This window comes from Dermacentor silvarum, chromosome 1 (assembly GCF_013339745.2).
Source record: "Dermacentor silvarum isolate Dsil-2018 chromosome 1, BIME_Dsil_1.4, whole genome shotgun sequence".
NCBI lineage: Eukaryota > Metazoa > Arthropoda > Arachnida > Ixodida > Ixodidae > Dermacentor > Dermacentor silvarum.
In genome coordinates this window covers 68,987,673-69,015,671 of record NC_051154.1, presented here as the reverse complement: position 1 = coordinate 69,015,671, position 27,999 = coordinate 68,987,673, and the positions used below count along the sequence as shown (strand labels likewise).

Sequence of the window (27,999 nt, the reverse complement as noted above, 5' to 3'; positions counted from 1 at the left end):
TTGGGTATATGGAAGCTTGAACAGGCACTTTATTGCTACATATGAAGGCAGGCCATTGTGCAATGGTCACCGAATCGTGTGCTTCAAGGCCTTCAGTGATTACACACCCTAGGGTTGTTACAGAAGACGTTAGTGGAAGAAAGTAGAGTTTCAGCTGATGCAACGTTGCGTGAAACGGTTCTTGTGGCATGTCGAAGACTAAGGGGCATTCGATGGGCGGGACAACCTGCACAGAAAAAAGAAGAAAGAGAAAAACCAAACAAAGAATTAAGCACTGTTTTAATTAATTCCGGGCACTTGAATGGGTTTGTGATTGGGGATTGTACGCAGCGTACCTAAATAAACACGAGTGCACAAAAGATCTGCGCAGCCGTGGCAACGATATTGCCCATAAAACCCTGTTTACAGATAGTTCCATTGAAACGAGCAAGAACGTGCATCTTGCGTTGTCACCGGCACTCAATATAAAAGCGAAAACCTTTGTTTCTTGATTGAGAATGCATGCATTCGCCTGTAGACATTTCTCGCACGTTATACTAAATACGAAAATTGAGCGTCACAAAAGAAGCAGCTCTGGTCGGAACGCAACACATACGAATCGAGGCGTGTCTCGAGATCAGCTAAATGCGTTTGAATGACGTGATTATGGTGGTACCGTGGTAGATATACAACATGACGAATTAGGAAGAATTCAATGCCCTCGACTTGGCCCACACGGAGAAAGTGACAGGCCAATACAAATCGTTTCGTGTCTTCAAGCGGTTTCATCCCTGCTTATGAAATTACATGTGTGTAAGAAACTCCTCTAAGGTCTTTTTTTTTTTTTCTGGTCGAGAATGCCCCGAAAGTAGGGAACAAGCTAGGGTGAAATGTACTATACGGCTCGTTTTGAGCATGAGAAATTTATATATAGATAGAATAGGAAAAGCGGTAAATGTACGCGGCTTTCGCCAATTTTTAACGCGACGTCGCAAAAAATCTGGTGTCGGCGCCAGCGAAAATTTCCGTATATATTCTATACGGCACTAAAGTTCTTCTGTCACTAAAGTTGCTCATACCTTGTCTTACATCCTTTACAAAGTCATTCCTCGGAATTTGGAGAATGACAGCCCACAAACAGATGTCATGAAAAAAGAAAAAAAGAACACCGACAGCGCATGCCTTGTAAAATCTTCTCAAATTGAAGCATTAGAAGTGTGAAACAATAACAGAAGATCGGCCCACGCAAGAGACCGCGTTTCTACAAGAAAGCTCGCCTTCGTGCGTAGCTGCTACGTTCGCCGCCAGCGTTTCCCGGTGAACATTACGGTTACATAAGCTGCAGTTGCCGGGAAGCGTGAGAAACAGTCAGGGATCTTTGAATGCTATCGCGTTCCACTCTTAAAGGTGAAGCTTAAGCGTCCTCCAGATTTTCAATTGATTTGTTATCTGCCACGACGAGTACGTCCTCTGGCCGTTCGTGGCTTATTACGGGGCGCTGAATTTCTTTTCGTCTTTCGTCTAAGCTTGCAACAGTTCGATTCAGGATTTAATCGCTCACGCAACTGCCTGCCCGTTAGTACACACCCCGGCAACTCGGCGAGTTGCTGAACTAAATCGACGCGACGGGCGGTTGGGACTGAACGCGGACCGAGCAGGAACTTCTTGCCGCTGATGACGCAAACCGCTTCAAAACATTGCCACCGCTTGCTGACACGGCCCGCTTCAGCGAAGGAGATCAACGGAGCTTTCGCCGCCCGGGCGAGCTCCCTGCCCAGCCGCGCGTAAATAAGGAAAGGCGAGGAGCCACGCACGGGACCGCCTGGCCAGGCTGCTGCTTGGACGGAAGAGCCAGACACTGGGGCGAGGGTTTGTTTCCTCGGTTCCGCTCTCCTGCAGCGCGTGTATATACGTATATATACCAATGGTCACACGTGCCACGGGAGCGCGACCCCAGAACCGGTACGGACCAGAGCCGCGCATGGCGAGGGCTGGGCGCGTGCGTATTGCTCCAGCGCGTGTCCTGCAGACGTGGTCGCGTGGGGGAACGCTGTCAGCGGACCAGACGTCCTTGAGGGGTGTGATTCGAAACGTCGTGGGGGCCGCGATGGAGAGAGGAGGCCCGACCCTCGCTGACTCCGCGCTCTCAGGCACCGCGCCCCCTCCTATAAAACCCGGGTGCGCGCGTGGCGCGCGCGAGAAACGTCGCGTTAGGATTCTCGGCCTACTGGCACGCTGTCCACAGGTACGGGCTTTCTCTTCAGACACCGCCGCTTCTTTCAGAGCGGGTCGTTGTTGACAAGTGCATGCATGGCGTGACGGCTCGTACAATGCAAGAACAAGAATGTAATAGTATAGCATATAGCGAAACAGGATAAAAGAAAAAGACATCTGCCGAATTTACAGTACGCAAAATGAATTTAAAAAATATACTCGAGAGCCTGCCTGCGCTCAATCGTCTCGAGGTCGCGCAGTTGTGCCACAACGTTTATTAAGGCGGCTTCTGTTTTGAATCTTTTTGCCGAGCTTTTAACAACGTCCGGATATGGCAAAAAAAAAAAAAAAAAAAGAAGCTGAATATCGCCCACATACCCGGAAATTGCGAGAGGTGACTTTTGCACTAGAGAAAAAAATCTTGTCCTGTGTGGGTTTTTACATTGTGTGGTATGTGGCTTCTGTACGGTATGCACATCTACACAACTGGCGTTACTTGAACAGAAAGAGTATATTCGCAGTTTATAAAATTATAGAAATTGGGTTATTTGTATATTTTTAAGTGTTTGATGTAGTAAATTATAACATTTGAGATTGAGATTTACTTTATTTCACCATTATGGCACATCAGTACATACCAAAAATATACCTAAATGGTGAGGAAAAATAGAATTTTGTTAGAAAAAGGAGATCTTTCTGGTATTCATGATTAGCTACAGCATGACAGATACATGCAACGTAATGTGAGAAAAATGGCCAACTGCTTGAGCATAAATGAACGTAAAGCAAAATCTATGTTCAGACAGAAAAAAAGATCAAATATCCTAACCTGCAAAGAATGTATTAAACGCACGCGTTGTCAAAACTGTAGATAATTTAAAGAGAGTAGTTGTGGTGTTCGGCACCTATGTGTCCTGGGGCAATCGCGTAAGTTAAATCGAAGTCGAGTGTTTGAAATATCCCCTTTAACCGCAGGAGATGATCGTGATTGACAATTCACTGCTTTACTTACATCTTAAATTCTGGTTGATAGCCTGGACAATTGCGGCGTATTCTAACCACCAAAATTTGACATAAAGCAAAAGCGATACCTTCTGCATGCGTACAACGCAGATTATGAAGCACAAACTGCAAATTCCTTTTATACTACTCGTCTCGTTAGCATCCACCACATAGTTATATAAAAATGTTTCGAAACTGTCTCTGTTCTGACGGAAGTAATTTATATTTATGTGTATTCAAGCACCGTCACCTTCAAAATATTAAGCCTGCAGAGCAAGTACAGCACTTCCAGTGTTACTGCCACCTTCCTAATACTTACTGGAACTGTTCTTTCATGTACGAATCAGGCACCGTCTGCGATTCACGCTTGATTTCAGCAATCGTGTCAAAACGGCGGGCTTCGAGCTGGATTTTCGGTTTTGGGAAGAGAAGGAAATAAGGCGAGACGAAAGCCGGACGAATGACCCGTCTTTCACGCGGAGGATCATCACAAGTGTGGAAACTTAGGTGTACGGGTACGACCTCCAGACGAAGCAACAGTTGTCGCAGTGGAAAAGCCCAACGTCTCCACGACCGAAATAAAGAAAAAAAAAAGGCTAGACATGTCCGCCTCGACAAAGTGCTTTTCGGCATTCGTGGTATTGTGCATGAGGAATTCGTCCCGAATGGCGTGACTATGAACAGCGAGATTTACTGCCAAATTTGGAGACCATTTGGAGAAAGCGGCCCGATCTTGGGCGCACGAAGAGCAGGATTCTGCACGACGAAAATGCACCCATGTCACAGAACACACCGCACACGCGAGTTTCACGCCGGAAACAATGCATGGTTTCTCTTCCGCACTCACCCCACTCGTCAATTTTGGCTCCTGCTTATTTCGCTGTCTTGCCGCAATTAAAAACCCAGCTCGAGGATCGCCGTTTTGACACTGCTAAAATCAAGCGCAAATCGCAGAAGGTGCCTGACTCGCACAGGAAAGAACACTTTTAGCAAATATTTTGAAAGGGGCAGAAATACTGGAAGTCGCTGTATTGTGTATTGCGGCGCAAGGAGATTATTTGGAAGGTGGCAGTGTTTGAATGCACACAAATGAATTTTTTTTTCAGAACAAACCCAGTCTCGAAACTTTCAGATACCACCTCGTTTATACGGTTTCATCTAATTGCTAAACATAAATACGAAATGAAACGAAATATAAATTATCTGTATACAATATCCTGCTGAGAAAAAAAAAAGGAACACTATCACGCGACAAGGAAAAAACGAACTATGGAAATTTCTGCGGACAGCCTGATATATGGAATTCGACGAGTCTTAGATATTACCTTCAATGGAATCATTATGAACGTGTTAACCTTGACGTGTTTCCTTGTAGCTCAAGTGAACTGCGCACGTTGTATGAGAACGGCTCTGATGTATGTAAATTATGTGTTATGCATTACAAGTGTATCATGTGCTTACGGAGTTTCATTTTGATATGACCTTGCTGGTGGTGTTTCCTGTTGTCTTGTGGTGTTGCCTAGTGCTGTTCTCATTTGAGGGCTGTAGGCGCTCTAAAGAGAACAGGCTGTAGGCCCTCCCCCCAAATACTGAACAGCAGATATTTTATGCCACGTCTTCTATCGATGATATCTCACACGCAAGGTAGAAATAACTAAATAATTAAATGTGTCTGAGCATAAGACAAAAGCTGTTGGCTCTTGATCAGTGCGAAGTTCCAAAATCAATGACATTGGACATTGCGGATATATAGGGTATTTTCAATTAAAAAAATGCCTGTGGCAGATAGCACATTTCTAGTCCATGAGCTGCTCTACTCGAAGAGGCGCACATTACTTGCACAAAAGATTAAAACGCGTAATCGACTAAATAACAAAAAAATCACTAATTAAGTTTCCAACTGATTACTTATGGCACATATTGCAATTTACAAATTCTAGCGGGTGAGACTGCAAGGCACATCCACTTGAAAAGAATTGCGTGGATGTCACCATTTACGAGATATGCGCCGTCAAACTTGCGGAAAAAATGCACTGTCGTTCCACTTACTTTCATAACAAAACATCGATTCATGCATTGAAGCAGAAACGTAACTGGAACGCCAATGCATTTCTCCGCAAAGTTCGGAAATTGATATATCGAAACTGGCGTCATCCTGAAAATTCGTTCCAAGCCTTGCGAAGTCCCCGGCTAGAACTTGTAAATTGCGATATGTGCCATGTAATTAGTTAAAACATAATTAGTAAATTTTTGTTAATTAGTCGATTAGGCATTTTAATTTTTTGTGCAAGTAATGTGCACCTCTTCGAATAGACTAGCTCATGGACTAGAATTGTGCTATCTGCGATAGGCAATTAAAAAAAAAATTGGAAAGTGTTCACTGAAACACCCGGTATACTTTGAAACATATGCGCGAATTGCGAAAGACTGATGCATGTTTCCCGAGCCCTACCTAACGCTTACAAACAATCGCTCTTTCAAGATGACAGCTGCGGCGTCTCAGCAACATGCATGCCGGAATACACGCGGTGACGCATATTGAGTGCGTGCGTCAGAGGCACTATTTTCGCATATGATATATGCGTGATAGCGAATGGCAGCGGGAAAAAGGACGACGACGAGCTAGTGGCTTGTGGTGTTGGCACTTGCTGTATTGGTATTGATTTTGCGTCCGTATAGGTGCTGCGCTAAATTTTTGTAAAAATATGCAGAAGCGACTACTCCAACCATTTTCTTTAAGCTTTCACGTAACGTGATACGAGCGCTGCCACATTTGTGACGTAGAGATACATCTTCAAGTAGTTGACAAGTAGCGCACAAGGCCATGTCTTGATATTGTTGTAGCCCTGGCTTCGCGTTATGTACACCGCGTGTTTGGCATATTGGAGAACGTGAAGATACGGCTGCCTTCTTCCTTGGGCAATGTCCGCGCTCATTCTAATTCACGCTCCAGAACGCGCTCATCTTCATGTTGCTTTCGGCAGTAGCAGGTATTCGCAACTAGTCCATATCTGAGGCTTTATGTCGCCGAAAAGACTGCCGTCGGGAAGTTGGTAAACGGAGTTAATTTGGTCATATTCAGCGCACTAGACGAATTGGCATAGATCGTGCTGTATGTGATGTGGGAGTCTGCGGCCGCTCCGGATTGGTGGGAGGGCGTAGTAGCTCTGAGAAATTTTTGAAGCCGAGAATGATACCAATATGACAAATTTATTTGCTGCATTTGACACCCGAGTTAAAGAGCGCAGCTATAAGAATGCAGGATCTCATGACCGCCTAGGCACCTGTTTGTACTTCCTCGCAACGCATCGGAAGCCTGCAGTGAACGTGACCGCGAAAAAAGATATAGATTTACATGCTGTTTTTTAAAGCGAAGTCTTCTTTGCCTCTTCCACCCACGTTGCGGTCGCTGCTGTCTTACCGAGTAAACACAAGCCCATTAATTACTGCCGACTACCAGAGGGAAGAAGTAAAATCGGCAACCTTGAGGTGAAGACGTCGGCAACAAAAATATGTATGAAGCCCCCATAACCAGTTTGGAAGCAGTATTCATTTCCCCCGTCTATGTTATTTTTGGAGGGTAAGTGGCCTCGGTTTCATACTTCGCATGTGGTCTTCGCACGGACTTTGTTTATTCCTTAAATGTTTGCGTCAGGGAAGTACACCTATTTGCGGTGTGCGAGAACAGCTGCAAATCATGGACGATGACATCCTACGAAACAACGCGAAAGATCTCTCCCATCATACAGGGCGTGCTTAGTTTTAGCTGCACCAAACTTTTAAAAATTGCCTGTGGCAGATAGCACAATTCTAACCCTTGATCTAAACTGCTCGATGAGGTGGCCATTAGATTTACGTGAAATCAAAATGATTTATTGAATAATGAACACAATTACACGAATTACCTTTTTAATGAAATATTTTACGGCACATATGTTAATCAACGAATTTTAGCCAGTGAGTTCGCAATGCGATGTATCCACTTGGAACGAATTCTCTGGACTGCACCAGTTTCGAGGTATTAATTTTCAAAGCGTCCGAAGAAATGCATTGGGGTCCAATTATTATTGTGTTTTAATGTATAAAACAGTGTTTCCTTAAAAAAAGTAACTGGAACGCCATTGCTGTGGTGGCCACTGCTCGTATGTCTAGACGCACGCGTTGGTTCTTATCGATTAGAGAAGAGGCGAGGCACGAGTTAGTTCGATGCATCCCTTACAGTCATGACACGACGTCCGTGCTACCGTGTGAAATTGTGCTGTTTGAGCTCGCTTCGGCGATTACGAACACAAGCATTTCTGACGATGCTCAACGTAATGAAAATGTGCGCATTTAATGTGCAGCTGTGTGGCGTTGAAAGGAGGCAGTAGCTGCATGGAAACATTTGCTTCATTATATTACATTTGACTCATCGTTATACATTTGGATAAACATTGCATTGCATTTACTTGATTAGCGTTACATTTGCGAAAAAATATTTAATTTCCATCATTTTATAAAAAAAACATTTGCGTCAACAGCGTTACGTTTCCGTAACATTTGATTTGCAAAACATCGAGGAAAATTAAGCTTCGCTTAACCCTGATTTTCACATCAGCGTGGATCCGCCGGTGTTTTCAGCAGTCAATCTTTCTAGTAGATAAGTGCGAATAGATGTTCATGTTGCAAAACGTTTTTTGTAAATCACGCTAAATAAAGTAGGTTCTTAAGACTGCCAACTATTGTTCATCCACAATGCTCGCTTACGCATTACCTAATGAGCGTACGCGGTCATCTCAGGAACCTTAGTGACTGAGTGACGTTGCTAACGCAGAGTATTTCATTAGATATGAGGTGCACCGTATCATGTATTCGGGCTGTGTCAACAACGTATGTAACCACGACACTAAATTATGAAACACGAGTAATTGATATTGATTGGCATGGAATGCTAAAATGCCAGTGTACTGTGGTTTGTGTACGTATGGAGGAACCACAGGTAGTCAAAGTTAATCGAGAGCCTTACACTGCAGCGCCCTTAGAACCCAGGTGTAGCCTCGCGACGTTAAAAGCAATCATAAGTCATTATGCATTGCGGATGACAGGGATACATTCGATGTGGGTAAAAAACAAAACAAATAAAACAGTACACAGGGTTCCGTCGTGACTATGCGTCATTCGCGAAATTCAGTGGGCCGACAGTTCTTTCATCCTACAGTGCATTGTGCAAAACGCAGCATTGGACGAAGGGCTGCACACCTTCCATGTGTTAGACGCGCTGGAACATGTGACAACGTACACACTTATTGCGCTCATAAACACAAATTGTTTTTGTTGGTGCCTTAATTGCACCTCCATTTGACAAAGCCGCCTATGGTCATTGCTGACAACATCGAGCACGACAACAGTGTGGCGACCCCTTGCGACACACTCGATGAACACCTTCACGCCGAGCACAGCTGAGCTGCCGACGGGGGGACATGAGGTGGGTCTGCCTCTGGTTAGTTTCGATGGCCTCATACCAAGATAACTGCGTGGAACTTTTGGCCTATCGCTTCTCGTGTTCTTGGAAACATTAAAAAAAAAACTTAATTTGAACATTGCTGTTTTGACGGCATGCGCACGGACGCATGCACAGTAATGAATCGTTACAAGCACGTTGTCCTCGTCATGAGTTCATTCGTTTTGTTTCCGTAAATAATGTTGTTAGGATATACAATGCATTTTGCCTTTGCTCTCCATGTTACTTAAACTTTCGCTCTAAATGTGGTTGATTATTTTAATTATTCTTACCTCTTTTATGTTTTCATTATGAGGTGCAATGGTCATGCGAGTAATTTTTTTTGCTTATAATTTTATATGTATAAAAAGAACCCGATAACAATCGTGTTCAAAAACTATGGGGCGATACCTGTTAGTCTTACGTAGCAATATCTGCACCTTTTAGAACTGAGAACCTTTGTATCAGATAGCACCGAGATTTTCGGGTCTCCCTTAGAATGGCATAGCAGATAAGCAGCGTCGGACGACATCTGCGTGAGGCAGTACTTAACGCACTGTAAAATGATTGTACACCGTTCCAGCGTGTCATTACGTTCCCTCCACGCCGACGACAGGATATCCAACTTAAACTTGTTATCACTGAGTTATACTTTCTCTCCCTTTCCGCTGATGTCAGCGAGCCGCGGATACGCACAGCGAAGATAACGCAAAAGGTCGCGTCAAATGTATAGGTGAGGGGCAAGTAGACAGCGTTTTTCGTCTCTAGACGGCGTCTCGTCAGATGACTGCGGCTCTTATCAGAGCTGGATGACGCTAGGCATGCCACATCGGCGCTCAGCTAAGTCCATTCCAGAAGCTAACTCGCGTCTGAAAGGTCTGTAGCTCCTGCGTGGGGAAGAGCTGTCTTCAGACACAAGTGCCGCTTCTCTGACTTCAAGCTAACAGGCAGCGAGCAATGTCTTCTAAGGGCCACAACGTTTCCCCGGAGATAACGTCGCAGAGGTGAGGGCCCATGCACCGAGTGTGATACTCCTCATTTTCTCTGCGTCGTGAAAAAAAAGGGCGATTGGACTCGATTCGAGCAAATGAAAGCGAGACAGCTAGGAGCCCAGCCGGAACGACAAATTCAATGCAAATATTGTGCAACCGGGTTGACAAGCCTAGTACCTCTTTTATCTTCGCATTAAATAACTAAACCGTTATTTTATGCCACCTTCTAAGAAATTCTCTACTTTCTGATTATCAGTTGTGTCTTCTTCCCCTTCTTATGCGTCCCTTATCGAATTAATCTGTCATCCTTTCGCGTGTTCAGTTCATTTTTCGTTCGTGGCCTCTGCCAGACAGCTGCAGATTGTTTAGAGCGGCTCGCAAAAATTTTGATGGACGTCGCTTCTGACTTCGGTGTCAACCGATTTGACTCGCATCGACGTCATAAGCGTGGTTCTAAGGCACTCCGAGCACTCTTCAGGTTCTGAACACTGCAGCAATTCTCTGTCATAGTGCTTACGGAGCTCAAAACTGTCCTTCAACAGATTGTTGTTTCCAATTCATGGTGCTACGGAAGGAGCGGCTCATGTATAGTTAAGTGCGCATATTTTTTAGCTTGCCTTCCTTTAATCGCGTGAACGCGCGCGTTGTCGTTCACACAGTGACACATGCACTGAGAAGGCTGTTGCGAGCCCATACTTATCCGCAATTGTTTTCGCATTGTCACCGCACGCTACACATGTTGTCCAGACGGCTATGGCAGGGCTGTTAGTGGAAGAAATGAAACGCGGATGCTTTGCTCTCTCTCTCTCTCTCTTTTTCGTTTGCCTGATTTTGGGTTATAGATCCAAAACTAAGCTCTCATAGCGGTAGACGCGGCTATAAAAGATGGGAAGAGGCTAAAGCAAGGGAAAGAGCGGGATCTAGATGATATTTTGGTTGCTGCAAGATACGGAAATTAAGAACAAAGTAACAAATGTGTGAACACACGCGAGTATAGGTGCAAGAACCTTCGCAATGTATAGCAAAGTTCAGAGCCCGTACTCCAAAAAAAAAAAAAAAAAAAAGGTCTTACGCTAGAATTGTTCGCAAATGCCATTCAATCCCGATGCTGGACATAATAGTAGCGAAGGTAGCCGGCCAATGGCAATGAACGAACAAGAAACTTTGTGAAGTCGGCCCTTAATGTCCTGGAGAAGCGCAAAAAGCGTTTTAATGATATATGTAATGATACTAGTAAGGATTCGTGGCTGATAAAGAAGAACATGTCCGGAAAAAAGTTGATTAGGTTTATTCGTCTTTACGACTCAGTAAGCTCACCTGTCAACCGTTACAGCGTACCGAGAGCCAGCGAGCGTCTTGCATGGATGTCGTATATTTACCCGTGAAGGTCGGTAGCTTGTGGTTTCAGTTAAACCATGCACGTGTCGATGAAGTGCGATAATCTGGCAGTCTTAACGCACAATAAAAGAAATATTTTAATGCTTCAGTCTACAGAACTATAAGAGGCCTCCATCAGGATGTGCTCTTGATAGTCAGGCGGTAAACTTTAGTCAGTCAGACGGTAGTCAGTCAATAGTTAACCAGACGGTAAAAGTTTTTTTTTTTTTGCGTAAACGCTGACAAGTGGTGGCCACTTACTTTTTCTGAGCTAGCGTCGCTACTTGCTCCGTGTGCCCTAAGGGTCATGTTTGCTGTGTTGTCGCTGCTGGCTTGTCGTTCTTCTGAGGACCCTTCGCCGCAGGCAGCCCGGCCCGTGCGGCTAGATGTGGCGCATTCCCTGCACACATAGCATACTCTGGAGGGAAGGGAAGAATGCCGGAAGCGACGCCAGGAGCTATGACGAGCGCTAAGCATCAAGCAATGCCCAGTCAGAAATAAATAAAGGGTGGTGCGCCAAAAGCAGAAAGCTGCGGAGCGAAGCGCGGTGCAACGGCAGAGCATGATGCCGCACCGTAGCATGCCAATCGCTGTCTCGACTTACGTACAAACTGGCGTATCGGCTCATGCCCAGCCCCTGCGATAAGAACAGTACGCACATGGTTTTACAAGCTTCGGGTACTCTGCTGTCTCTAAGATGCGAGCAAATGGAAGCTCGCTCGCTTTTCGATCAGCATTGACAACGCCATCAAACCCATGCGCAGTGTCGCGGCCGCTCAACACAAATTACCTATTAGGATCAATCAGCAATGCTACTTTTCTAACTCTCGGGTTAACAATGACGTTCCAAAATATGAGCGTAACTAACCAGCAAAAGGAACGTAAGAGTGCGAACGCATCTACGACTGAAGTATAGAGACCAAATTCAGTGTGAACATGGGGAACTAGGCGAGCGCGGTCACACAATGCAGCTGCTGGGACTCAATTCCGATGACCGTGCACATTCTGTGTCAGCAGCTCGTGGTAACCGGGTGGTCCGTGCATTGTAGACGACACGCCGGTGCGTCGGTGGCAGGGCCTTACACATATAATCTCCGTAGGGCCGGTTTAGAATTAGGATATAGCCCCCAGAGTTAAGACATTTCTGTTTAAAGTGAGTGGACTTCTGTGTTTTAACTGTGTACACGCAAAACTTCGTCATGTCGTTGGACGATGTTTCTGTGGCCCTAACAAAGTAACTGGGCCCGAATTCACAAAAACTTCATACGTTAGAATTTTTCGGAGAAAGAATTTAAGCCAATCCGGATGCCAGGCATCTCATTAGCAAAGGCGGCCAGCCAATGGCAGAGCGAACTTACGAGAGATAAAACTTTGTGATTCTGGCTCCTGCTTCGCATTTTCCTGGTAGCAGTAATCGAAAGCTTAACGCAACAGTGATTCGTAAATGCGAGATGAAACCGTCAAGACTAAACTTTTGCGTAACATACACTGTCCTGTGTGAACTTCCTGGTAGTGGACGTACATGCACCGTTTTGGATAGAGTAAAGTAAAAAGGGAGAAAGACTTGTTCTGCCACTATAGGAGTATTGTTGAAAAGAAAGTGGAAAAACGGCATAATCCAATCGCTATGATGAGTTTGCATTTGGGGAGTTTACTTATGTACCGACACTTGATACACTGTCTGCCATAACTGGCCCACTGAGAACTGTTGTATATGACATGACAAAGAAGTAGAATAGAATACAGCCTGAAACGAGCAACAGAAATTTACTCTGTAGAGGACAGGAAGTGTCTTTCATCAAATGCAAATAGAAAATTATTTTATTGCTTGCATTGCAATATCAAAAATATTTCTGTTGAAGCTTATAATTTTGATACACCATCGGGCAAAGAGAACACCTCTGCTGGCCTTTCATTCCTGGCAGAGAAAGACAATGAAGTAAAAAAAAATGCACTAGAACAATTTCGGTAAAAAAAGTTTAGAAAAGAGCATTCGCTGAGAGAGGCGTCATGGGGTAAAGTTTAGCAACGATGCACTATAGCTGGCACTGCTTGAACGCCTGACACCCGCCGTGGTTGCTCAGTGGCTATGGTGTTGGGCTGCTGAGCACGAGGTCGCGGGATCGAATCCCGGCCACGGCGGCCGCATTTCGATGGGGGCGAAATGCGAAAACACCCGTGTACTTAGATTTAGGTGCACGTTAAAGAACCCCAGGTGGTCCAAATTTCCGGAGTCCCCCACTACGGCGTGCCTCATAATCAGAACTGGTTTTGGCACGTAAAACCCCATAATTTAATTTTTTGAACGCCTGACGTCACGAAGCTTTGAAATTAGAATAGTTTACTGTGCAGGTGGACTTCGCATAATGAAAACGCGAGTGCGCGAACTATAGAGCAACGAGACGCAAGTACGTTTGTTCCTCGTGCCCATCTTGCACCTTCCTATAGGTTCACGCGGTCCATTATTCATCCGAGGTGTCAGGCACACAGCGCATTATATACGATATCATCCATAGAAAACTAGTTAAATTGATGTTAGAAACCTTGTGCATGCTTATGCGTGTGCTAACGGTCTTTTCCTGTTGCTGTGCTGTTGCTTAGCATTAGTCTTACACCATCAGCCTGAGCTGTCCTTCTGGGCGCCGCTTTAAAACCGGGGTGTAAAAACTGCGGGTATATATGATCCACTTGCTCACATTAAAAGTTAGCGAGGGCTGAACGGCTTCTACGACAACTACGGCAAAAAAAAAAAAAAATAAAAAGAAAGGCTTTGGGTGGCTCGCTGTTTTCTATCTTATCTTGCTGTGACTGCAGACGGGTTGCGCAAGCATCAGCGTTGATGGTTATTGTTCGCACACAGAGATAAATGATCATCTCGGCTGTTCGGAAGCGCACTTTATGTCTGTCTGTTGTGGCGCGTCGAGGTAAGATACTTGCGAAATAAAATTTGCGTCCGTCACAGGACACACGGGGTTTCTGTCTCGCCTACGCAGATACAGGGCTCCACAAAACTAAGGGTAGGCTGCTTCGCCCAACAACATGACTCAATATTCACCGTATAGCAGCCAGTGAAATTTAACAGGAATTGGTATTTGCCCATCTTAATTCTTTTTAACCAAATAACGGCCAAGGATTATTAGTGCGTCGTCTTCCAAGCAGAAAAAAAAGCACCGCTGCTTTGCAAGCGACCTCTGCACAGACTTGCATGGCTAGCCTACCGAAAGACACAGCTTGCGTGGCTCACTGACCACGCTAAGTCTACCCCTTCGTTTGATATTGAAGAAGAACACTGTTTTCTATGTGTCCTGTCATGCTGTAAAACAGTATGTTCAGGCTGTCTTCTAAATAAAGCAGCTTCATTCCAGACTACGTCCTGAAGTGCAGAAAAAAAAAAAAAAACATGCGAAAAGTTGCTAGTTTTTGTAGGAACATACAAACTTTGAGACGGAGAAAATGTTAAAAAATACGCACGATAGAGATTTTTTTTTTTACAGCTGCATAAATGCTTTTCGAGTAACGTTTCATTTGTCATTTGCTTGAGGTGATGTGCGTTTCGATTCATTGCCATTCGTTAGAGCACACTTACAGACTCGAGGTTGGACCGCAAGCTGTCCACCTCGTTCTGGAGGTCCAGGCAACGCTTGTTGGCCGTTGACAGGTCATCCACAGCGCCCTGCAGGTGGCGCTGCATCTCGTCGCAGTACGCCTGCAGGTCCTTCGCCAACGCGCGGCGGCCGGAGGGGCAAAAGCAGCGAGAAAGACAGAACCGACGTCGACGTGAGCTCATGAAAAACTCCTGATTCTCGCATTAATTCGTGTACGCCATACGAAATAAACATTGTGTGGTAGTCGCCTGGGAACAGGACTGAGGTTTGTGTGACAGAATTATTCTAAACAAGGCAGGGGTTAACAAAATATTCAGACTTGAAGTGATGAACAGGGATCGAGCAGAAAATGTCGCTGAAGCCAACGTTACGACAAGGGGAGTTGTCTTCGTCAGGTTTAAGAGAAGTCGTCTTGCAGAAACGCTGTCTCTAGAGACTTCCCTAGGAATGATTCATGTGTCACGGCAGTCTTTTTAACACGAAGCCGACTAGTTCGAAAGAAGCTATATCTATTAGTGTGTACTTAGCACTGAAATGCCGCTGTATGTTGGCCTGAAACCAACTACGAATGACCAACCATGAGTAAATATGGGAAATAAAACCACTGCAAAACTTCCTAGCGGTGTCAACAATATTCGTTCTTTGAGCTTACCTGTTAAGAGTATGTGAAAAATCAAGTGCAAATATAGAGCACCCAGCTGTGCAAAAGAATAACTGCGGCAGAGAACTTGCGATAGGCGTATAAATCACTCTCGGTAACACTTCCAACTTACGAGGGCAATTTTCCAATCAAGAGGCGGCAAGAAATTTGGCTCTTACTGAAGAGTGAGAGAGAGATAGAGAGAGATCTGCCGCCCACCATGAGCTGCTTGGCCTGCCGCTTGACGGCCTTCTGGAGCTCGTTGTTCTGCGACGTGGTGTCCTCGAGCTGGACGCTGAGATCGGCGATCTCGGTCTGCACCTTGTTGCGCAGCGTGCCAGCCTCGCTGCGGGCGCGTGCTTCTGCGTCCAGCACTCGGCCGTGTAGCGCTTCCAGCTCGTTCTTCAGTTCCCGGCTGCGCAGAGGCACAAAACAGCTGAGACCGAGTATCTGCGCTCTAGGCACCAGAGCAGGATCCCGTATTCACAAAACTTTTCTTTCGCAAGTGATCTTTGCCGGCCGCCTTTTCTGATATTGTGTCCAGCATCAGGAGTGGCTGGAATTTGCTTTTATCGAACAATTATAGCGTAAGAGCTTTTCGTCAATACGGGTCGTATTCACGATTGAAAAGCTTCGTGAATTTGGCCCCAGATGATTTAGCTTGTAGTGCAGGCTGCTAGAGCCACTAGACACTTAAGTTACTGCGGCTCGGTTTTCCTACATATTTTGTCAATGTTGATGTGCGCCTCACGTTTGCTGTTGACAACAACAAAAAAAGCAACTTCAGCCGGCAGTGGTGCTCCTGGCAGAAGGAATGTGAGGCCCGCTCTCACACATATATACAATTGCGGGGGCAGCGCGCGCGAGTGCTAATTGCAGAGGGTGGCAGCCATGAACGTCGCGTTTGCAATGTGGCGATAGATAGCAAAATAAATACTTCTTACAGGGACGTCGAAAATAGGACAAGCTCGACCAGACGATCCATGTGAAAGTAAAACGCTTGCAGTCAATCTGTTTTATCTTTTAGGAGACTTCCATTAACCAGGCACTAAGGCAAATAGAACGAGATCGGGCACAAGCCGCTTGCTGTTTGGAATTTCCGCACTTTTGACAGAAGCAAGAATTGACAGGAGTATTTAAATAAACATATAAGAAAGTGTTAGTGCTTATTGCCAACGTACCGCGCGTACTCTTTCGAGCTGTGTTTTTAGACGAACGCAGTCATCGACTGGGGGCGCCGCTACACACTAAAGTGAAATGTACTATATGTAAGATGTATAGTATGGCGCTCAATATAAGTTGCAACAGCGTACCCATGGTGCAAGGGTCTCCAAGACTGCATGGAGGCTCCGGTATACGAAAAGTTAACTAAATACGAAGAATTAGAACGGTGCTTAGTTCGCCAATATTTCGTATCGCGGCGCCGCGGTGCTGTCCTCCAAGCCCTTCGGACCACGGGCAACCTTTTGCCACTCATATTGAGAGCTATAGTACAGTATGCGCGCCGTATACAAAAACATCGGAATTCCTCAAGTAAGAAAAAAAAAGTGTGTGTGTGGGGGGGTTAGACTCAATTGAGTTAGACTCAATTGTTTAGCATAATTGCGACGACTCGAGTGTCCAGCACAGAATTGTTTGCGGCGATACAAGCATCGACCATTCTTTCCAGCCCCGCAGTACAGTATACAAGCCAACAATTTCGACACAAATTTCAAGATTGCAGGTTCAAAGCGGGATTGGCGCTTTGTTGTCGAACTGAGCTCCTCACCGGCGATAAGAATGCGAATCTAAGCATCTATCTTCAATACATGTTTTGCATTGATCACGCTGCTTTATTTTTGTCACGCTGGCTGACTCTCCTTTGTTATTGAATACAAAACCGGATGTTTGGTACGAACAAGCCAGCCTGCCTTCACTTTTTCTTTAATGTGTCTCTACTATCTACGCAGAAAGGGTTGAGAATTCGACCGGGCGCCATGGCGCTGAGCTATGCATACCTTCGAGGTCACCTTGAACTCAAACTATACAAACGTTTTGCAAGCGAATGACGAAAACATTGTACGTAGAGGAGCGGAAACAGACATCCTTGATTTCAAAAGCACACTTGTGTCACCATGGAAAAACCAAGTCGAAAACACTTTTATCATATGTGGCAGCTTTCATAATGCCGAGAGCGAACGGGACTACGATCCGACTAGCTCTTAACAGAAAACATGTTTTCATTTTAAAGAAAATGACTTTTTTGACGAGTTACCCTACTTTTGCGTGGTGCCGGTAGTATCGGTACTGGTGGTATTCGGTACCGGTGGTAGAAGTTCTAAGGAGAAAGTTCTCGCATTCTTTCTTCGTGACAGCTAGCGTTTTGAGACACTGTCGTTGAGGCGCTGCAAACCTCTCAGAATTAGGGAGCCTACATGCAACGCCGTTTAAACGGCGTTGCATGTAGGCTCCCTACTCAGAATGAATCATGGGCTTCATACACCTCATTTGAATCCTCAATTAGCTGATGAGGACGTTGTCTTTCATGAACCTCAACTAGAAGTTGGAGAGAATAGAGTAGCCGGCACCATTTCTAACAGGCACCAACAACTCCTTGCATACAGTTAAAAAAAATAAAAAAAATAAAAAAAAAAAAAAAATTGCCCTCCAAATTGCTTTCTTTTTTTGCGCATTCGTTAGCTGCGGCACCACATGGTTTATAAAACAGGCTTAGATATGGCGCTCTTATTCATCTTTCCGGCCAAATACATAGCGCTAGATTAAATGGCGCAAAGATGACTGACGACAACACGACCGGCTTTCCTTTTTAGTAAGCCTGTGGGGAATTATTTCAGTATGAACCTCTCATAGTTCATGCGACACAGACGGCGAAGACTTCGTGGTAATTATATCTTCATGTTCTGCTTGCGTTCCGAAAGCATTTAAGAGCCACTTGCTTTATGCAGGCTTCACGTTCGGCCGATTGGTCCATAATAAACTGCGCAATGACACTTGAAATACCGTTTTTTTTCACATCGGCGACAAACGAAGACCATGTAAATGGTTGTACAGGAATATGCTTCGTGGCCTCCTCTTCGCTGTTTGGCGACGTTTCTTTAATGGGCGGAGTACTTTCACAATAGTAAGCGAACATCGCGGTAAACGAAACAATAAAAGAGGAGGCACAGCACAAGGCGCTCTTTTTTTTTGCGCTGTTTGGTCTAAATTATTAGGCACCAACCAGCTCATGTAGCAGCGTTACTACAATTATCAAGTTTTTTTATTTGTCTTTCAAATACTGTGCTGTTGGTTGTCGAATGGCTGTGTCGTATTATTTCAGGAGTGTATCGACCGTCAGTACTGGTCATATGGCATCCCCCCCAGAATTACGTAGTAGTATTACGCTTGGTACCTCAGGCAGCAGCAGTATTGTCTTAAATAGTGATATGAGTAAGTTGTTAGTGCCGAAGTGGGACTAGCCATGCAGGGGGGATGCCGACATTGTTTGACTCGCATTGGTGATGTAATTTGTATATATAAGATATCATTGAAAAGGACCACAGTTACATTGATTTCCTAGACAGAAAGTTAAGTAACAAACGTGTAACCTTTTTCCTGTACGCTCTGGTGTGTGCGAACAAAAAATATGATCTGCACATTGTCGCATCGAAGCCATCGCTGCCGTCATATTCAGCAATATTCCGGCGCTTCAATTCGTCAGTGAAAACTGCCTGCCTCTGATAGCCAATCTATAGAAAACATATTTTGCAGAAAGCATCTGTACATGTAACCGCTAGCAAAAAGAAAAAAAAAACATCGTTTTGTGAGCAATAATGCTACTGAAGATTAAATTTCTATGACTGTACGCGTGTCATGTACCAGTCAGACGGGCAAATTTAGTGACACGTGCAGCGAGTGCACTTTGCTTCGCTGAGTGTCACTTTGGCGACGTGGTGCTAGATCCTTGCGTTTGCTGTTTTCCGCTATACTAAAACTCCCTAAAGGCTGGCTAGAGGGCATTGCGAATGCGCAGCGTATCCTACAAGATGCGATTCCCCCGCTAGCTAGGCTGTGTGATCTGCGCTGCTGTCGCTAAAAAAAGCTTGAGCGTCCGGCGCCTACACAGGCTGCGCTAAGCTCGTTCTAGGCTGCGCCCTTGACCCCTCTGCAAAACTTAAAGTACTGAGCAGCACTGTGCGGTTTCATTTAGCCCGGCAATGACCCATACTCCATCGCACGCTTTAAAAGCATTCATGAGCTGCAATCCGAGCGTATTTAGAGCGGCGATTGTGCGCGGGCTGCACTATTGTATTTATTGATTTGTTTGAACGGCGAAGTCGTCGTTTTCTTATCGGGCGAAGACACGCGCATTCATCGGCACACACATTTTCATCGGAGTGATGCAGATGATAGCGCTTCCAACCGAGGTTAGAATAAACAGAGGCACAGCCCTGGATGCCGCGGGTCGTCGCTGGTTCTCGCCTGAGCGGGCTTCTTGTTTGTTGGTATCGCACCAACGGTATTCGACGAAGATAGAGGACAGTGCGTGCTCAGGGCCGCGCAATCGGTGTCCCACTTTGGGATCACTTTCACTGTATAAGAACGCCTCTAGGACGCAAGATAATCTCTCACTGCGGTCGGCGGCTACAGCCAGCGCTAAAAACGCTCTTAAGCAAATTGCACCTACATGTAAGCGGACGCCGTTCGAAGGAGCTGTCGAGGGTTGGAAAGAGCTTTGTACGCCGGATGGCGTTGTACTGCGCAGGGGCGGAATTCACTTAGCGAACTTACGAACAAATTCTGGAGTAAGAAAATCTTACGATAAAAGCTTATTTCCAAAGCTAAAACTGTTCGTAAGATCAGTAAGCTTGCGATGCCCACCGATGCGAAGACGAGCGCATGTAGTCGAAAGAAGGTGTGTATGTAGGGGCAGCACAGGTACTTGCGCCAATTGTAAACGTAAGTCGATCCACAAAACTGTAACAGCTGTCGCAGCTGCTGACGTAAGAAAAAAATTCTACGATAGGGGGGTAGCAGTCTTAGGAACATAATTATGTCTACCTGCGCTGTTCGAGCTGATGCGTGTAGGCGTTGGAACGCACTGTTTGGGCCAATTTGCGAGAGGCCACAACTGATAGCCGAGGATGGCGCGTGCCCTGTGGTGCGCTCTGATTTGTTATCTTAAAGTGCATTGAGCCGTATTATTGCATAATTGTATTAGGCGTGCGCTGCTCTGGAAGGACATTAATGCTGGGCTGCGAACTTCTGCTTAATGCCTGATAGGCTGTTGTGACTTTATGCACGCAAGAGCCTGACTTTTCATACTCGTCATGACACTCCATTGATTGGTAGCAAATAGAAGTTTAATGTCCGTCCTTGACAACTCTCAAGTTTGTCATTGATGTGTTTTGAGGACTTCTGTCGTTTTCTTTTTAGTTTGAGCTTTCTCTCACTGATATAGGGATGCGGATGATTATTTTTCCTGACTCTTTTGAAGCTGTAATTAATTCTCCGTGCGAAATGAAACAACAAAAAAGCGCCGAAACATTTCTAATTATCAAAACATGTTGCTGTTGTACAATTAGCTGTCGTCCTCCATGCTGTTAGCCTCGGCCTTTTATTGCTCATAGTTTCAATTCAGTGCTAAGTCGAGGCGACGTAGTGTCTGTGCCCAAGTTATTGCTCAACCTGTGACCTACGGTGTGATCGAACGTATGCGTACGACGGACGGTAATCCTGTCTACGATATGAAGCGGAACGTCAATACGATGGCATATAAAAACATACAAATGAATAAAATCACCTACCGCCACGGATACGAAAATCACGTGGACTGCTCGAACAAGAGTGGTGCTGTGAAATAAAATACACCTCACGAACGGAACCAATAATCGTCGATGAGTCCACGCACGCACGCACGCACGCACGCACGCACGCACACATTTATATATATAGCCACACTGGTGTGTATCACTGCAGTCACTTCATTTTTGGTGAAACACGCAGCATAACGCTCATAAAGACGCCTCTACGTCTTTGTTTTGCACGCGCAAAGTCAGTAACAGGCCACAGGCCATGGGAAGTACAGACCTCAAAGAAAAGCGGCAGCAGACGACAGCCATCGTTGTCTTCTGATTGGCTGAAGATGCTTATTCTATACCCCGGACTGACATCAGTGCTGGGCGAATTGACGTCACTCACTTCTTTCAGTCGCTTCGTGCTTTGTCCTCTCTATCTTTTCCCCCTCTCACTTAAGAAACCCTTCATAGCCCCCCACCCCATTTGTGAATTCCAGCGCAAGAATTTTCTTGCAGCCGGCGACGGTCTGATGGTGCTCCGCGCCTGCTGCGCAGTAGTCAGGTCAACATGACGGCGTGAAAAAGTCGGCCACAGTGGCCTGGTGTCGCGAACTGAACAATCTGAAGCGCGCACAATGCTAAGCGCCCTCTCTAAAACGCATCGTATGAGCCAAGATCAGCGTTTGCACTGCTCAAATTATGCTGTCTTGTGTGCTCTCCCGGCGGCGCACAGTTCGATCACTTCATTCAGTGCGTTTGAACGTACGCCATTTTTGTGTAAATAGCACCACTGTAAGTACACATATCGTACGAATTGTACTGAACGAAGTTCACATCAAGGCCTAGGTGCTTGCAGCATACGGCTGACAACTCAAAATTTATTTATGTGTAACTTCGATATCCACGTTCAGCCACAGCCGCACGCATCCGCAACTCCTCAGGCTTCGACTCTGCCTCAGTGATAGTTCCTGCTTCACACGTTTTAATTACCCGCGAGAAAAGTGGAAAAGTAATTATCGACAAAGCGGTCAGGCAAGGTGGCACGTTCTCTCCAATGATATTCACTGCTTAGAAGAAATATTCAAGCTGTTAGACTGGGAAGGATTAGGAGCAATGATCAACGGCGAATATCTCAACAGCAAGTACACGCTTCTCAAAGTGCTTCTGTGTAACAACGCGGCTGTGATACTGTCATCTTGAATGATGAATTTTTAGAAAGTTCATCACTCAGATATTCGTTACATAAGCAGCCTGCGCATGCTGCAGCTGTACTGTATATCGCGTACGGCGGTCTGGCGCTGTCATTTTCTGTCGCAGTCTCGACGCGGCATTTGACATTCTTTTGCAATTTACGCTTTCTTGCCCTTTCAGCAATAAATGCGGCAACGAGGTGACAAGGGCTCACACGCGTCGAAACGCGTCTTGTGCCAACCGGGCAGAAGTGCCAGCAAACGGAATGCTCAAGAACTGAGGCCTTACCTTCTGCCAACCTTGAAACACAGCCAGCATTTTTCAGTTTAAAAGTTCAGTGTTTGCAAAGGCGCTGGGTTAAAAACGGACTGACGGAGCTAAGCGCGAAATGCAGTGACGAGAGAAAACGGAAGGTCATGAACGCAGGAAACGCGCCACGCAGAAAAAGAGACAGAAACGATGTTCTTCTCGCAAAAAATATGGCGGGGGAAATATCGTGCTGGAATGGGTTCAAGCGCAGTTTTCCTTGAGCTGAGGTGCTTCCGCAACGAGATAAAGGATTGGGCAGCCCTTCAACGCTTAATTGACATGTTTTTGTGGTCGCCGTTGTAACAACATGTTAACGTAGCTGCAGTTGCAACCCCTTCTTGCGCATCTGGCGTGACTTGAAGGCTTTATTGCTTCAAGTGGCCGTGAATTGCATTACTACGGCCCTCAACGAGAGAGAGAAAGAAGTAGTAAGTGGAGTGATCTTACATCACTCCTGAAGACAAACATAGCGACGGTTCGAAACTGCAACGGCTATAGGATAGGATAGTATAACCGTGTTACGTGCTATTCAGTTCTACCTGCACTAGCGTGGAAAAGCCCTTTCGTTGAAATTGTTTTTTTTTTTCTGGGGGGGTGGGGGGTTGATATGCTGTTAAGAACTCTTTGTGACAACGTCAATGATGAGACATCGTCTGGTTGAGGATCTAATTTGAAATCTGTAAGCAAGCGTTTCTGACCATTTTAGTTGCATAAGATACACTAGTATAATTGGTAGGAGCGTAAGATGTCTAAATGCCGTGAATTTATGCTTGACTGCCCAACGCATACGGCGACCTGAAGTCACGAACCGAATTCTGACAGCCCACTCGGTGAAATTGTGAGCTCGATGAGCGAATGCTTACACTTCTTCACTAGTCAACCTAAATTTATTAGAGTACTAATGTTACTGTGCTGCCTTTATAACGATATTTCACAGTATACTGTGAAATATACAGTTGGTGTACCGACACCAACGTAGTTGAACTACTGATCTTGAAGCATCCGCAAAGACCCATGCGACCTGTCCTCTGTTTGTGGAGAAACGTCTTACTTGACGCCCTTTATGTGTACACGAATAAGTAGCAAATAAAAGGAATTTAATCACAGCCATTAATAAAACAAAAAGTTCTGCCGAAAATCCCAGCATGGACCCAATCCTCAAGCCCTGTGCTGCCTCCAGGCTTACAAATGAATAACTACTGTTCATAATTTTTCGTGCCGCACTAGGAGTACGCGCGCAGTTTCTCGAATCATGCTGATTATGTACTCTAATAAATAAATTAATGATGATAATAAAAACAGAACAGGAGTGTGATTATCACTGGAAGCGGTACGCACGAGAATTGGGAGGAAAGCGCCAGGTAAACGTTAGGCTTACTTCGTCGAAATTAGTCAAGCAATGTTCTTGCAGAAAATTTACTTTACCATACAGTGATGAAAATGACGGAGGTGATGTTTATCCGTCTACTTCGAATTAACGGAACTCGACCTCGAAACTGCAAAAGCCGGAAAAAGCATGGAGCTAGCGCTGCGCGCAACCGTTAACGGCGTTTCGAGACGTTTTCCCCACTTGATGACAACAATCTGAGACGACGACACCACCTTCATTCCTTCATCGCCAATGTGCCCTGTGTTATCTTCGTGCCAGCCGGTCAACTCCACGCTTGCTCATGCTTCCTTTTATCGCGCGACTTCACCGAGCGTGGTGTTAACCATCAACACGAAGCTTCACGGGTGGTCCTGCGTACGCCTGACCAGCGACGGTCCGCATATTTTAAGCTCTAAACCTTTTCTAGATAAACGGAATATGCTGGGTTCTTCCAGCGGCTGCGAGTAAAAGCGTCTATACGCAAATGGAACCGCTGGCGAAACGAAGACGTTTATATTGCAAGGACAATAACTGAGGACGAAACTGGCCGCATTCATTCGCGGAACGTACGGTGACCGCAACGGCAGCTGTGGTGACGTGTGACAGGTCTGTCGCGCGCCCTGATCGACCCGTTGTCCCAAACTTTCCTTTTTCACAGTGAAACGATTTTTTTCTAATTTTTCGGAAGTTGTTCTTTCTTTCTTTTCTTTTGATCGCTGTCACTTTTAAACTGAGTAAATTATGAAGTGGCCATCCGTCTTACGTAATTTATAAAGTTGAAATGTGATTGGCACCGCTGTCACTGGTGCATTTGGTCTGCCAAACTCAGTTGGGAAATAAATGGGAGTCCTTAACTGCATTTCCAAGCGTCATTTTATCATTTTTTATAATACTGTACATGTTTATTTACAGTGCCTTCAATGTTACAATGCCACTTAGTGAATGTAGAATAGGCTTGCCATAACAGTCGTGACGTTAATAAGGATGCACGTTTTCAAAATGCTGATGGCTAGTCAAGAACGCGTCACTGCAGATTCTATTTTGCCGATGACTGCATCATGCCTATACCACCTATTAAGAGCAATGTTCACTGTTAATAAATAATTTCGTATAATTATCCACGAGGTGGACGGATATATGCTTTGTAAGCGGAAGCCATCCCGAAATTAAGCATAACGTACCTATGCCTATGTCACCGAAATGCCATGCTCATTTTTACTCGAATTACAAGCCGTATATGACACCACCAAGACTGTCAGCGTATTAACAAATGTTACGGAAGTTCACGTCTGCACTGACTCACTTGGTGCAGTGAATAAACTGAAGACAGTAACAAAGACACTACAAATATGTGAACAGATACATAGGCTACAGAAGTCGTCACACCTCAGCGTTTTACTTCATTGGATTCAGGGTCATAGTCAGAGACCATTCAACAACTTGGCCGACCAAATTTCTCGCTCACCATGCTTATCTGACAAACCACTAGCTTCGCACTCTTCTGATCTTCGAAATCACCCCCGAGTCTAGACGTCTCACCTGAGCATGTTTATATTCATGTACTTTCTATACTTTCGACTCTAGACGGCAATTGTGCAGAAACATACTTTACATAATTTTGAGGTCCAGTGGCTGTAATGCGTACAATGTAGGAATACGTGCCCACACGCAAAAAAAGCAACCACACTGCTTCACCAATGTAAAGGCAAAACTTGGCACGATTCTTAATCCGTAATTTTTTGGAATGTTTTCAGGGGAGATAGCGGCTTCGGCTTGTGATGACACCTCGTATTAACATAGTCCACGGTAATGTAATACACAGGATTAAATCGTAGAATGCATTCGCTAGATAACAGGCTCGATAATTTTTCAAATAATGTCTTGGATGAAGCTTTCTTTGGAACAATAATATCCGTGCTATTATAAAACTGCTTTCGTTCATGAACTGTACATAGCTGCAGCTAGTTACGAACTCAAACAAAAGGCTTGTATATTATAGTCTTCGAAGGAAAGTGCAGCCATTCGGCTTTACGTTGAAGCTTTAGCTATACAAGTGTGCAGAAATTAAATCGTGTATTATTATCACAGAAAATTCTTACCCGCTTCAACTAGACTGCTCGATGTATTCTTTCTTAGGGCGGTTTATAGTTTATTAGGCAGCTATAACTTACTCCTTTGCAGAATAGCTGACAAAGGGCTAGGGGCGTGAAAAATTTGAACTGCCTCAGAGCCTGTAGCCGCTCTCTAGAATTCATGCACATTAGGATGGTCTTTTCAAAGCGACTCGGCAGCGTTACAAACATCGTGTAAGACAGCAACTGAGCTTTAGTGCGAGCAAAAGCAGAGTCCAATGGCGCTAACGAAGCCAGATTATCGCTACCAGCTCATTATAGAAATAGAGCTTTAAAGCTATTTAACAATTCTTGTAGCACTGTGAGAGCGCTCTAAAAGGATCAGCCGAATGCGTCATCAGTGGTGCAGGCCAGTGGTCGCGCACACGCCGTTGCAAAGTGCATTTCTCAATTCCAGACTGCGTATCTAGGCTACGGGGATATTCAGCAGTTTTCACCGCTGGCGTATTTCATGGCCCTACTTGACTCCCGTGTGGAACGTTGAACCTTAAGTGTTTGAGGAAGTACCTGAGAAAAAGAAAAAAGAAAAAAGCGCAGGGAACCGATAGTTGCCTGCTTTCGTAGTGCGATTTACTTTAATGCTCGTTACCATTTGACCTACTTAGAACCAAACCATCTAAATGACTGTTTCTGCAGGGTATCATCGCTTGCTCATATGAAAACAAACAGCGCTATCACATGGAACGAGACAAGGAGAAGCACACAGACACGGCGCTGATTAATAAACAGTTGTTAGCCAAAGCGTGCCTGTGTGCTACTTTGTCTCGTCCCATGTGGTAACGCTGTTTTCATCTGGTCACGAACCAACTAGCCCGATAGTCAATCCTATGTGACGTCTCAGTTGGGACGGCATTTATTAGGCCCGGGAGCTCGTCAGCAAACCAGCGCAACACATAGGCGATGATGATGATCATATAAGCAGGAGAAGAGGAGGATAGGTAAAATTGCTGAGGATGATGATGATAACATACAGATGAGGAAGATGTGCGTAATAAACGCCCACACCTAGCTGATATCATCGCTTGCGCTTTAGTAGGTACTGCTGTGTTTTTTCCAATGCAGGAAACAGAGAGCCGCTGAGAGGGTCAGAAGACCAAAGAAGAGCCACATTAGACATGCTCACGTATTACTGGTCTGCGAGAGTTCTGCATTAATGGTAACTGCTAGTATTCCCGTACGCAGAAACACAGACAGATTCATGCCAGCAGACTTGGGCCCCAGCTCATGTTTGCTGGCATCGCGCACCGCTGCGTACGTGCCGCACAACCGTGGGAGGTAATGCAACGATGACTGCGCTCACCATTTGTCGTAGTAGTAGTCTATGTTCTCGCCGGCGGTCACAGTCGGGGAGCTCAAGAGGAAGTCGCTCCTGTCCTGCTTCCTACGGCGTCGCCTGCGCGTGTAGCTCTGGTCGTCCATGAGCGCCTCCTCGTCACTCCACGAGTTGGGCCGCAGGGCGCTGCTGCGCAGCCGGCCGAAGTCGCCCTGCGAGCGCGCCTTGCGCAGGTCGTGTTCGGCGTCCAGCATAGATCGCACGGGTGACCGCGACGGCGCCGAGAAAGAAGGCGAGAGGAGCGCATGGTCGGACTCGTTCGTAGCGGTGGTGGCCGGCCGTCCCGCGGAGGGCTCCGGCGCTGAACCGATGTTGGAGCTGGAGAAGGTGCTCAGTCCGAGGTCGCCACGGTCAGCCCTAAAGGTCGTCCTGGACAGGGAGGCCTGGTAGCGCTTTTCGATGTCGTCCAGCGCGCCCGAATACAGGCTGTTGCCGTACTTGTAGTTGTCGTTGTAGATGAGCGTCAGCGGCCGCTTCCAGTTTCGGGGCGCCATCGTCGTAACGTCTCTGGTCGGGAGTCGAGCGCTGCTCCAGAGACCTCGGGGCACGCGGAGCACGGGCTGGGTTCGGTCTGTCTGTGCAACTCGTTTGTTTTCGCGT

General features: G+C 45.7%; 2 protein-coding genes across 7 annotated transcripts in view; one reads left to right on the top strand and one right to left on the bottom strand.

The window, feature by feature from the left end:
• LOC119465228 (uncharacterized) lies at positions 1 to 27,999 on the bottom strand. 4 transcript variants are annotated; one of them, XM_037726030.2, is made up of 6 exons: positions 27,367 to 27,999; positions 15,508 to 15,703; positions 14,630 to 14,758; positions 11,648 to 11,680; positions 11,305 to 11,443; positions 1 to 226 (listed from the first exon to the last, which is right to left on the bottom strand). In XM_037726030.2, exons 1-5 carry the CDS (start codon positions 27,891 to 27,893, stop codon positions 11,426 to 11,428), a joined length of 903 nt encoding a protein of 300 aa, XP_037581958.1. In that variant the 5' UTR covers positions 27,894 to 27,999; the 3' UTR covers positions 1 to 226; positions 11,305 to 11,425. The 4 variants fall into 4 exon arrangements, with proteins under 4 accessions (XP_037581958.1, XP_037581961.1, XP_037581966.1 ...); XM_037726033.2 differs by having other exon boundaries at positions 14,630 to 14,749; XM_037726038.2 differs by lacking the exon at positions 11,648 to 11,680.
• LOC119465249 (cytochrome b5) overlaps positions 9,410 to 27,999 on the top strand; it is a 47,862-nt gene continuing 29,272 nt past the window's right edge. The window contains exon 1 of one of the 3 annotated variants that reach the window (XM_037726056.2): positions 9,410 to 9,678. In XM_037726056.2, the coding sequence (XP_037581984.1) occupies positions 9,632 to 9,678 (47 nt within the window). In that variant the 5' untranslated portion in view covers positions 9,410 to 9,631. Of the gene's footprint in view, positions 9,679 to 11,408; positions 11,534 to 14,705; positions 14,821 to 27,999 lie in introns of those variants that run through there. The other 2 variants (XM_049669224.1, XM_049669222.1) reach the window with 2 other exon arrangements.